The 12,380-nt window shown below is 40.4% G+C and overlaps 1 protein-coding gene across 6 annotated transcripts in view; it reads right to left on the bottom strand.

The window, feature by feature from the left end:
• Positions 1 to 12,380, bottom strand: part of PHF20 (PHD finger protein 20) — a 133,523-nt gene that overhangs the window by 66,779 nt on the left and 54,364 nt on the right. For all 6 annotated transcript variants that reach the window (XM_019950835.3, XM_019950833.3, XM_073792939.1 and 3 more), the window contains 5 exons: positions 11,520 to 11,599; positions 7,723 to 8,110; positions 3,098 to 3,211; positions 1,969 to 2,157; positions 867 to 1,046 (listed from right to left, as the gene is read on the bottom strand). In XM_019950835.3, coding sequence (XP_019806394.1) covers positions 867 to 1,046; positions 1,969 to 2,157; positions 3,098 to 3,211; positions 7,723 to 8,110; positions 11,520 to 11,599 — 951 coding nt within the window. The remainder of the gene's footprint in view (positions 1 to 866; positions 1,047 to 1,968; positions 2,158 to 3,097; positions 3,212 to 7,722; positions 8,111 to 11,519; positions 11,600 to 12,380) is intronic.

Genomic DNA, 12,380 nt, shown 5'->3' with positions numbered 1-12,380 from the left:
CACAGTGGTTAAGAATCCGCCTGCCAATGCAGGGCACACAGGTTTGAGCCCTGGTCCGGGAAGATCCCACATGCCATGGAACCACTAAGCCCATGCACCACAACTATGGAGCCTGAGTTCTAGACCATGCAAGCCACAGCTACTGAAGCCCACGCGCCTAGAGCCCGTGCTCCGCAACAAGAGAAGCCACTGCAATGAGAAGCCTGCGCACAGCAACAAAGAGTAGCCCCTGCTCGCCGAAACTTGAGAAAGCCCGTGCGCAGCAACGAAGACACGATGCAACCAAAAATTAATCAATTTAAAAAAACAAACAAATAAATACTTGGAAATGAAACAACACACTTCTAAGTAACCCACAGTCAACGAATAAATCGTAAATATTTTGAATTGAATGAAAATGAAAATACAACATACCAAAATTCGTAGGATGTAGCTGAAGCAGTGCTTAGTGGGAAATTTTAAAACTTTAAATACTCATATTGGAAAAGAAGAAAAATCTAAAATTAATGACCTATGTTTCTAGAAACATTTAAAGGAAGAAAACACTAAAGATCAAAACAGAAATCAATGACATTAAAAAAAAAACAAAGAGAAAACTAAAGTAAAATGTTGGTTCTTTGAAATTATCAACAAAAATTGATAAATCCCTAGCTATACTAATCAAGAAAAGAGAGGAAACCCAAATTGGCAATATCAGAAATGACAAGTATATAGCATTTTTAAAATGTATATAGCATTAAAATAAGAAAATATTATTAATAAAAGGTTAAAAAAAAAAGCATTAGGAAAATCCATTTTTTTTTAGTTCACAATCAAAGGAGAAGCAAAAGTATAAGAAGAGGGTTATGTTAACTCTAAATATGAACCTGCCACCGTAGAAATCTCTTGTAACTCAGCAAGGGGGGAAGCCGGTTCCGTTTTCATAGTGTTTTCGCCCATTGACTTGCAGTTCAACTCCAAGCCTGCAGGCCCCAATCCATCCCCAATGGAGTGGCAAGTTAGTGCTGATGAGACCTGGCCAGCTTCCAAAGGAGATTTCAACTGACCTAGAAGAAAAAGAGAAAGATTGGGGAACATATACATGTACATAATCTGAGAACCAAAAGTCCCACAAAAGACTGATAAAGGGGCTTCCCTGGTGGCACAGTGGGTTAAGAATCCACCTGCCAATGCAGGGGACACGGGTTCGAGCCCTGGTCCAGGAAGATTCCACATGCCATGGAACCACTAAGCCCATGGGTCACAACTACTGAGCCTGCACTCTACAGCCCGCGAGCCACAACTACTGAGCCTGCGCTCTTAGAGCCCATAAGCCACAACTACTGAAGCCCATGCTCCTAGAGCCTGTGCTCTGCAACGAGAAGCCACCGCAATGAGAAGCCTGCGCACCGCAATGAAGAGTAGCCCCCCACTCGCCACAACTAGAGAAAGCCCACGGGCAGCAACGAAAACCCAACGCAGCCAAAAATAAATAAGTTAATCAATAATTTAAAACAAAAAAAAACCTGATAAAGCCAGGGTCTTTTTAGAGGAAACCATTCATTTCATGGTATACAAGAATACATTCACAGGTTCCAACACACATAGCCAGGGCTGTGAGCATATCAAAGACGAAGGCTAATAAGAAGCTAAAGTGAAGGGAGGATCTGCTGGAAATATTAACAAAAAGGCAGAGGGACTGGAGTGAGATGGCATCAGAAAGACAGAGACAGGAACAGGGCTCTTCAAGCACTGCACCTCCAACCCAACATTCAGACATATATAAGCAAAACCAATCACAAATGCAAACAAAAGTTTATCTATTAAATCTTCAGTGAAGAATATAAGAAACACTGCAGCCAATTCAATAACTTGATTTCAAGACCATCTAAAACTTGTATAAGGCAGTACACAATGACTGATTTAGACTGGTTCTCATTAGACAGGGAGCATGTTGGCAAGACCATTCCAGAACAGACTCTGACTCACCTTCTTCAGATTCCTTGGTACCAGATGATGTGTTTTGCAAAGGATCAGTAGTAACCGTATCAACCAAATCTGATACAACCAAGTCAGGATCTAGGATCTCATGGGTCCCATTAGTGGACAGCCTGGAGGACCGTCTCCTTGATAAGTCTTTGTCAGTGTTTTCCGAGTAGTTTTTTGACTTTTCCTGGGCTATAAACCATTAAGAGAGTTGTAGTCAAGAGACCTGAAGAAATAATTCTGCTACTACAGATTTCTGGACTGGCTGCCTCTATAAGGGCTTCAACCAGAGACTTCTAGAATATTAGATCAACGATGAAAGGAAATACCCTATCCTGGTTTATAGTTTTAAGTACAGGTACAGTCTTTCTGCCAGGATATAATTTTCCTAATTTAAGGATTCATGATCTGAAAATATGTGCCAAGGTCATGTCTCAATCTTGACAAGTTTTATTTTGGGGCTTTCCAACATAGAAGTCTACATACTAACTTCCCAAGTCAGTAAGTTTACAGAGCCTTAAAGCCATCACAAATCCTTTCTGGAACCAACAGGGTACTTTTAAAAAAATCAATAAATTAAAAAAAAAAAAAAAAAATCAATAAATAGTAATTTTTTAATGGAAGTGTAGTTGGTTTACAATGTTGGGATAGTTTCAGGTGTACAGCAAAGTGACAGTTTCAGGTATGTACATATATATATGTACATATGTATGTGTGTACATATATATATATGTTCTTTCTCAGATTCTTTTCCACTATAGGTTATTATAAGATATTGAATATAGTTCCCTGTACTATACAGTAAAATCAGTAAATAGTATTTTTAAAGTTTCACTCAGCATATGAAATCCATCCCTTCCTAAGCCATTAAATTTCCAGTGGAATTCATATCAGATGGAGTTTATGGGCATAGAGACAACACCACTGACCCCAACATTAACACAGCCTGTGCTCTGAGATTTATTTTTCCTCTAGCAGAACTCCTCTGATCCAACCACATCCCACTCACACTAGCCCCTGTGATCAAGGACAAGCATCAGCGCCTATAAGGAACAGGGGACAAGATGGACACAGGGGAATTAACCCAATGGATGTCAAGTTCTAGCCACACATACACAAACTGAAGACTCACATGAATTTTTGTCAAGCCGAGGACGTTTTAATGGGACTTCACTTCCTTTTGATATCTTCCGTCTTCTCAATTCCAATGTTATTGGTTGCAAAGTTTGAGAGTTTGAGTCCACAGCTACAATGTATATAAAACCACACAAAAATAGGTATGTAGTTTCTTAGTGACCAATCCTCATATTACATGTAAATAAAACATATTATGAACATCCACACACATCCTTGCATGATAAATAGGCCCTGAAAGGGAATTCTTACTTAAGCCAAAAGGGAAAAAAAAAGTGAAATGGGTGAGAAATTACTTCCTTTTAGGAGACGCAGACACCCTGCAGACTGACCTCCTGAATCTTTTTGGTTTCTCCTATGACCCAGCTCTATTCATATATTTATCTCCTGAAACCCTCTCTTTAAATACCCCAACGTGGCTGCTTTAAAATATGAGGGTACAAAGGCAACAGAAAAGTCATTTTTATCACAATCAAATCTTCTTATCAAAATTTGGTTTATACGATACTCAGGAAATCCACCAGGCAGGCTAATTCTTAAAATGTGTACCCTGGGACTATGGCTTGATTATTATTTTCTACCTCTACTTGCTAAATTGGTTAGCTTGGCATTGTCCTAATTTTGAAGGACCAAAAAGAATGTCAACATTTACAACCTCTTAAAAACAATTCCAGAAAATTCTCAGGAGACTATGCTATTTGATAGTCAGTGCCAGGCAAGGCTGCTTAACACTGGAAAATCCAGCCCTGACGTAATTTAGCAGTGCAGAAGCTAAACCCTTAGATAGTACTCACTCAATTTTTTTTTTTTTAAAGTTTATTTATTTATTTTTGGCTGCGTTGGGTCTTCGTTGCTATGCACGGGCTTTCTCTAGTTACAGCCAGCGGGGGCTACTCTTCATTGCAGTGTGCAGGCTTCTCATTACAGTGGCTTCTCTTGTTGCGGAGCAGGGGCTCAAGGCGCGGGGGCTTCAGTAGTTGTGGCGCATGGGCTCAGTAGTTGTGGCTCGCGGGCTCTAGAGCACAGGCTCAGTAGTTGTGGTGCACGGGCTTAGTTGCTCCACGGCATGTAGGATCTTCCCAGGCCAGGGATCGAACCCACGTCCCCTGCATTGGCAGGCTGATTTTTAACCACTGCGCCACCAGGGAAGTCCCTCACTCTGTATTTTTAAACCTAACACTTAAGAAGTTCTCCCCCATGAGGAAAGGTGAGAATCCAAAAGGCAGGCAAAAGAAAAAAATAAAAGAAAAGAAATAGTGGGAGACTTCCCTGGTGGCACAGTGGTTAAGACTCCGCCTGCCAATGTAGGGGACACGGGTTTGAGCCCTGGTCCAGGAAAATCCCACATGCTGCAAAGCAACTAAGCCCGTGCGCCACAACTACTGAGCCTGTGCTCTAGAGCCCGCGAGCCACAACTACTGAGCCTGTGTTCCACAACTACTGAAGTCCACACGCCTAGAGCCCGTGCTCTGCAACAAGAGAAGCCACCACAATGAGAAGCCCACACACAGCAGTGAAGAGTAGCCCCTGCTCGTTGCAACTAGAGGAAGCCTGCGCGCAGCAACGAAGACCCAATGCAGCCAAAAATTAATTAATTAATTAATTTTAAAACAAGAAAAGAAAAGAAATTGGGAAGCTTGAGGCAAAGGTAGGGCTGGGGGTCTGATGAGGGTTGAAATGAGAGAAAGCAGCAGCCAGGAGAAAGAAGAGGGAGGAAGGGAAGGAAATGGGAGGGGAATGGGGAAGGGAGAGAAAAGACTCATCTAAGACCAGCAGCTTCAGATCTGCCATGTCAAATGGCCAAAGGAGACAGGGCTGAGCTCTGAGGATGCAAACCTGATGAGAGTGCTGAACTCTTTGGCTCTTCCTGTGTTCAATCTTCTCAGTGTGCCAACATTATTTTGTTCCAAGAGTGGGAACTTGGAGATCACACACATTCCAAATTAAACACAAACAACCTTCCCCAAACAGCTCAGATCCTGTTCCAATAAGGTCTGTACAATCTAGAGAGCTCAAGACTCCACCGTGTCAATGAACTTATTCCAAGCAATTTTTAAAGGGGATTTGAACTATATATTAGATACTGGCAAACCTTCTTCATTTTGATACCACATACAAACTGGGGCTGACCATACAGAAGTTCAGTGTTTCCCAAACTATTATTACAGTAAGAATTATCTGGGAAGGTTGTTAACAATTAGCATTCCCAGATCCTGCTTCAGAAAATTCTGACTGGGGAGGAATGCCTCAGGCAAGTGTTAACAGTAAGCTTGGAAAACTCCAGTTCTCTATTAAATTGATCCTATCTGGTGTGAAATCCTACACTTAATAAAAAGGCCTGCTTATTATATCCCACATCTCAACATGGTACGCTGCCCAGAGGTTTAAAACCTCCGGACTTTCTCAATTAGGGTTCCTCATTTGAAAACAGAACACAAAGGTTATTTTCTCAATTCTCCCAAGAGTGGTTTATCATTCTACTAACATTCTCAATTTGCAGAAGTCAATTCATTAGAGGTCACAGATGCCTTGGGCATTAGAGCTTAATTCTCTCTTGGAACCCTACTGAGAAAGCCAATGAGGCCAGTGCTGTCCAATAGGAATATGAGGGCCATAAATGGAAGCCACATAGGTAATTTTCAATTTTTAGTTGTCACTTTAAGAAGTTAAAAAAAGTGAAATTAATTTTAAGAATATATTTTATTTAACCCAATACATCTAAAACATCATTCCAACATGTAGTCAATAATTTTAAATTATTGAGATATTTTACATTCCTGGGTGTTTCTTTTTTTTTTTTTTTTGTACTATTTGAAAACCAGTGTGGTTTTTTGTTTTGTTTTGGCCACGCTGCATGGCTAGCAGGATCTTAATTCCCCGACCAGGCATTGAACCCAGGCCCTCTCTCGGTGCTAAAAGCACAGAGTCCTAACCACTGGACCACCAGGGAATTCCCTCCCTTGTGTATTTTACAAGTTACAGCCCATCTCAATTCAGAGTAACCACATTTCAAGTGCTCAGTAACCACAGGTGGCTAGCAGCTACCATATCGGACAGCACAGGTCTAGGCCCTAGTTAGGCGTAGGGACAATTCCAGCATGCTCAGATCTTGAGAATGAAACCCACTTATAACCACTGAAGGGGGAAGTGCCTTATTTCATCTAGGAAGAAATCAACCTATTGTCTTATTTCATACCTTAAAATCAGAAGATTTAAGAAGGCTGTCTACTGGGAACAAGTACTAATACATTTATTTGAAGTAAATAAAGGTAGAGCTTCTGCCACAGAAATTAAGTCTGGTGTAGCTGTCTGGATTGACAGATAGGACTGGCTTTGCATTCTGCATCATAAGGGAACAACAACTGAGCTAACTCTGTAGTTCCACAGTTCTGATGAAAATATATTTTGTCATATTTTATATTTTAAATTTACCTTTAGCAGCTATTCAAACTTGTAAGAAAAAAACAGGTATCACTTTTTTTTTTTTGGCCTCGCCATATGTTGTGTGGGATCTTAGTTCCCCGACCGGGGATCGGACCAGAGCCCCCCGCAGTGGAAGCGTGGAGTCTTAACTGCTGAACTGCCAGGCAAGTCCCCAGGTATCACTTTAAAACTAGGGGATTCGGGCTTCCCTGGTGGCGCAGTGGTTGAGAGTCCACCTGCCGATGCAGGGGACATGGGTTCGTGCCCCAGTCCGAGAGGATCCCACATGCTGTGGAGCGGCTGGGCCCGTGAGCCATGGCCACTGAGCCTGCGCGTCTGGAGCCTGTGCCCCGCAAAGGGAGAGGCCACAACAGTGAGAGGCCCGCGTACCGCAAAAAAAACAAAAAAAAACAAACTAGGGGATTCACAGTTTTTCAATATTTATGTAAAGAACATGTAAACAAGAATGTCTGAAGGCCACTGCCAGATAATTATAGGCAGTGTTCAGTCTAGAGATCCTGGGGGTTCTTCACGCCACTCAATCTAGAGAAGGAATGTTTGCCTTAGGAAAAAATTCAGGGTTTGTTTCTTTCTTGGCTATTTTAGAAGAATTCCATATTTCAACTTTTTAAAATAATTGTGTATTCTTCCCTAAATCCTCTAACCTTGACTCTACCAATTAGCCATCTCAGCTTTTTATTTAGACAGGGAAAATTTCCGATCCATAATCACTCTCCAGAGATCTCAATTTCAAATGTACCCATACGTTCCTAGGTCCAGTGTTCTTTCTTGTCGCCTCCTCCAGATGCCCACACCTATTTACTTCTCCTTTCCCCTTTCACGTCACTCATGAAAACACTATTTCCTGATTCTACGTTCTAGTAAGCTTACTTAAAGTGAAATCATTTGAATTGGCAAAAGCAAAAGGCCTTAGCTTATTAGGCTTTATCATATAAGCTGAAGTATCTAGTGAAGAGTTATCTGTCACCCCAGAAGCCCAGTCAAGGACATGTTTCCAAAACTTATGTTCACCTGGATATATACCTCCCATAAAATTCAGCTCTATGGGCATGACTTGTTTTTAGATGACAGGATGATTCAAAGTCAGTCACAAAAACAAAGGCTTGAAGTACAGAAGTTATAAAGAAACACAAAGGACCACAGAAGAACACTTTGGCATTGCACACTTGGGGAACTCACCAGTAGGAGCTATGGAAGGGGGTCTGCCTCGCTTTCTTTTTGGCTCCCTCAAGTTTTCTTGTGGACTCTTCACAATGTCATTTTCAGGTTTCTTATCCACTTGAGCATCTCCAGAATACTCTCTGTCATTTTCTGAAATGTTCTCCTTATCTTCTTTCTCGTTCTTGGGAAGGCTCTTCTCTGACACCTTCCCCTTTTCAGAACAGATTAACTTTCCTTCTTTATCAGGCTGTTTGGGTCTCTTTTCTGTCTTTAATGCTTTGTCCTCTTTGTCTTTCTTCACATTGGCTGTGGCTTTTCTCTGCTCTTTAAACTTCTCTCGTTTATCAGGAGATGATGAAAGACTTTTGTGTTCTGTTTCTTTAGGCCTAGCATTATCCACAATATTCTAAAATGAGCAAAATAGCGATGAATCACACTTTGTGATTACTTGCAAATATAAAATCAGATGGTTTTTTGTAAACTTATGAAGACAAAGAAATTAAAAGAGGACATGTATCAGGTCATGTAATGGAAAGCACCACTGAAAATATACACCCATATTCTGAGGTTTGAAAAACAGTCCTAAGTTTAAAGAAAATAACAGCCATTTTCAATTCCTTCTGAGACAATGCTATCTCCCCTTTTGATTAGTAAGTCACTAAAAAATTATTAAAGGGACAGACAACTACCCCAGGGACCTCTTCTGGGAAGCAATCTTTTTGACAGAGATGCCTTCATGCCCCGTCCGTCTCCTCCCAAGAATGACTACACTGACCCAGGGCCTTTCAGAGGCTGGCTCAGTTTGCCAGCAGATGCTGATGCCCTGTGTAGAGAAGAACCCAAACTGATAACTAGAGGCGAACCAGAAAGCTGTAAAGATTTTCCACCTCAAAAACAGGGTCTTTGCTTCCTCTACTGGGTAAAGGCTGTGCTCAGTCGAACAAGCCACCTACTGCGTTCCTGAGCTACTGAGTTTTTGTCCATTAGGAGAAAGTACTTCTTCTTGGTTACTTTCCTCCTAAATTACTTTTTCAAAATTCATCTTAAAAATCTTGTGTCCTAGTATACTGTCTCATAATAAAGCAAGCTCTGAAAGCTCTGGAGTTTCTAAAACTACAATTAAGTTTATTTGCGTAAGTATCTTTCTTCCAAGACCTCAAGAGAAGAGCAGAGACCACCACATCATGTTCATATTGGATCCCTAGCACCAAACACACACTTGGCACACAGATTTTTGCCAGGAGCAGGAAGGACTGCCTAAATACACAGTGAGTAAAAGTTTAATTTGTTCCAGAGGGAAAAGTAATAAACAAGGAGAATCCCTGTGGTTAGAAACTAAAAGAAAATATTTTTTTCAAGTCTCCAAAGTTTTCTGAAAGCAGCCAGGTTTGAGGACAAGCACTCCTCAGTAACTGCTGGCAGAAATATAAACTGCAACCACCAGGAAGGGGGGCTGGCAATTTAGGTCAAAAGTCTTATGTTTATACTTTTGAACTCGAATAAATTCCTAGAAATGAAATCTGATAACAAAATAATCAGACGTGTGTACCCAGATTTACAAATATCCTTAAATGACCATTAGAAAACTGGTTACACAAAGTAGGGTTACATACATATTATAAATACTACTTAGCCATTAAAAGCTATATTCCCATACAGTACTTAGGAACTTGGGAAAACGTTATTTTGTTAAAAGAGAAAGTTACAGGGCTTCCCTGGTGGTGCAGTGGTTGATAGTATGCCTGCCGATGCAGGGGACGCGGGTTTGTGCTCCGGTCCGGGAGGATCCCACATGCCGCGGAGCGGCTGGGCCTGTGAGCCATGGCCGCTGAGCCTGCGTGTCCGGAGCCTGTGCTCCGCAACGGGAGAGGCCACAACAGTGAGAGGCCCACATACCGCAAAAAAAAAAAAAAAAAAAAAGAGCAAGTTATAGAACAGTAACATATGACTCAAATTTGGAAAAGAAAAATATATATACATAAGTATCTTTTTAAAAAAATACAGAAGGCTATACATTAAAATGTTAAGAGCAATTGCATCTAGATGATAGAATTATACAATTTTTACTTTCTTTGCCCTTTTCTGTACTTTCTAAATTTTCTACAGCAAACATATATTGTTTCTATAACTTCAAAAAAAGATAAATGTTCCTGAAATATAGATTATCAAACTACTTAGGGCAGTACAATCCTATTTAAAAAACAAAAAAACAATCGAATACTATATGAAAAAAGCTTTAAAAATTGTCTGACAGATATTTGTAAGAAATTTTGCTTTGTAAGTGGCCTAGCTGAGAAGTCATTTATCCAAACCACTATGTTCTCTTGGAAAAGAAAAACAAACAGGAGCCATGGGCCTGTGCTTGACCACCTGCCAGGTCTGAGATGACATGAGACACTCAGAGGCAGCTGGCAATTGAGGACTGAAGACCCACAAATCCACACAGGGTGAGGTGCCCATCCCCAAGCTAAGGCACCATGAGTACTATCAATCAGAGGAAACAGATGAACGTTTGTTATGTGGAGCCCTAGACTTCCATTTGTGTAGATTCTAGATACAATATGACAGCTCTGGACATGTTCTTAATACAGTCCTCTATCTATATTAACTCATTCCACAAACTTAACATAAAAATTGCCAAATTGAAGGCCAAAATAATGTTTTAGAGTGCTGTGTAGTTCCTTAGATGCCTGAGAAGCAAATGATCAAAGAGAAAACATCTTCAGGGCTAAAGCTTTATAATTTTGTCAATTTTCTGAAGAGGAAAACCAGAAAGGCAAAAACACTTCTGAGATTATCTTTAACAATATCATGTATCATGATGCTTTGGAATTGCTAAATATATGTTCAGAAGAATTTATTAGAAGGTTCCAGGATTACCAAATACTGTCATATCAACAACCACCCAAAGAAGTAAATAACAATTAGTTACAATCAGAATCTTTCCCCTCAGCTATTTCATTAAGACATAAATATTAAAAAAAACTAAAAGGGAAAAAAAAATCACGAAGAAAGTAGGCAACACTTCCAGGTGGCCAGAATCTATCTGTGTGCACCACATTTCCAGTATCAAAACTCAGGACCCGGGGCTTCCCTGGTGGCGCAGTGGTTGAGAGTCTGCCTGCCAACGCAGGGGACACGGGTTCGCGCCCCGGTCCGGGAAGATCCCACATGCTGCGGAGCGGCTGGGCCCGTGAGCCATGGCCGCTGAGCCTGCGCGTCCGGAGCCTGTGCTCCGCAACGAGAGAGGCCACAACAGTGAGAGGCCCACGTACCTCAAAAAAAAAAAAAACTCAGGACCCGTGCTTAGACAAGTACATGGATGGTGAAAGGGACAAAAGGAAACAAAAATTTCAACCCAGGCACATCTAGCACGAGTGCTTGCCAAATCTATGCCAAATGGTGGCTCCGTAACCACCAAGCCATGGTCCTGAGCTGAAGGACAAAGTCAGATGAGGAGAAAACATCTCCATCTCTTCAACCACTCAGCAAGTTCCCTGTGAGGGGAAACAGCTCTGTGGGCAGAGCACAGGAAGACAGAAGAAAGAATAACAACCAGGCGCTTTGGGAAAAAGACAGATAACAGGTAATGGTACGCAAGTACTGGCACTTCTGAAAAGAACTGGTATGAAAAGAAAAAGGCAGAGAGAGAGACAAATATTTACAATTTCTGAAAACTTGTGTATTGCTTTCTGGTGAAATCATGTCAGATGAAGGAAAGATTTTGTCATCATAAACAAATGTAACATCTTTGAGAAACAAAACTATAACATTAGCATTATTCATACTACAAAGCATAAAACCACATTTCTCACCTGATCTTTCGAAAAAGCTTTGACATGAATATGTTTGACAGTCTGAACTACTCCATCATAAAATTTCACAGTGTAAGTACCTAAAATTCAAAAAGATATGATTTTAACTTGCAGTTTCATGAAAGCAACAAAACTTTTCAAAGCATAAACACAAGGGAGTTCCAACCACAATAATAAACATATGGAAATTAAAAAGTTGTTCAAGAATCACATTCAATCTTACTTATGTCCAAGATAATAATAGTACACTTGCCTTTTCCTCTTTATCTTACAAATCTTTTTATCTATACAAATCAAAATCCATCCCAAAAAAACCTCATTTTTATGGTGCTTCACTAAATCTTAAAAACTTGCACTGACTTAGACCAAGAACAAAGAGCAGTAAAACAATTAAGAATGTAAGGAAACACCAACAATGAACTATCAGAGAAATTAAGGGAACAATCCCGTTTATTGTTGCATCAAAAAGAATAAGATACCGAGGAATAAACCTACCTAAGGAGGTAAAAGACCTGTACTTGGAAAACTATAAGACACTGATGTAAGAAACTGAAGATGGAAAGATATACTGTGTTACAGTCTTGGTGGGAATGTAAACTGGTGCAGCCACTGTGGAAAAAACAGTATAGAGGTGTCTCAAAATACTAAAAATAGAATTACCACATGACCCAGCAATTCCACTCCTTGGTATATATCCGAAAAAAACAAAAGCACTAATCCGAAAAGATACATGCACCCCAATGTTCACAGCATTATTTACAATTGCCAAGATATGGAAGCAATCTAAGTGTCCATCAACAGATGGATGGATAAAAGAGGTGGTATATATATATATATACACATATACATGTACAATGGAAT

This window comes from Tursiops truncatus, chromosome 15 (assembly GCF_011762595.2).
Source record: "Tursiops truncatus isolate mTurTru1 chromosome 15, mTurTru1.mat.Y, whole genome shotgun sequence".
NCBI classification, from domain to species: Eukaryota; Metazoa; Chordata; class Mammalia; order Artiodactyla; family Delphinidae; genus Tursiops; species Tursiops truncatus.
The sequence above is the reverse complement of the archived record's forward strand: the minus strand, read 5'-3'. Positions and strand labels throughout refer to the sequence as shown.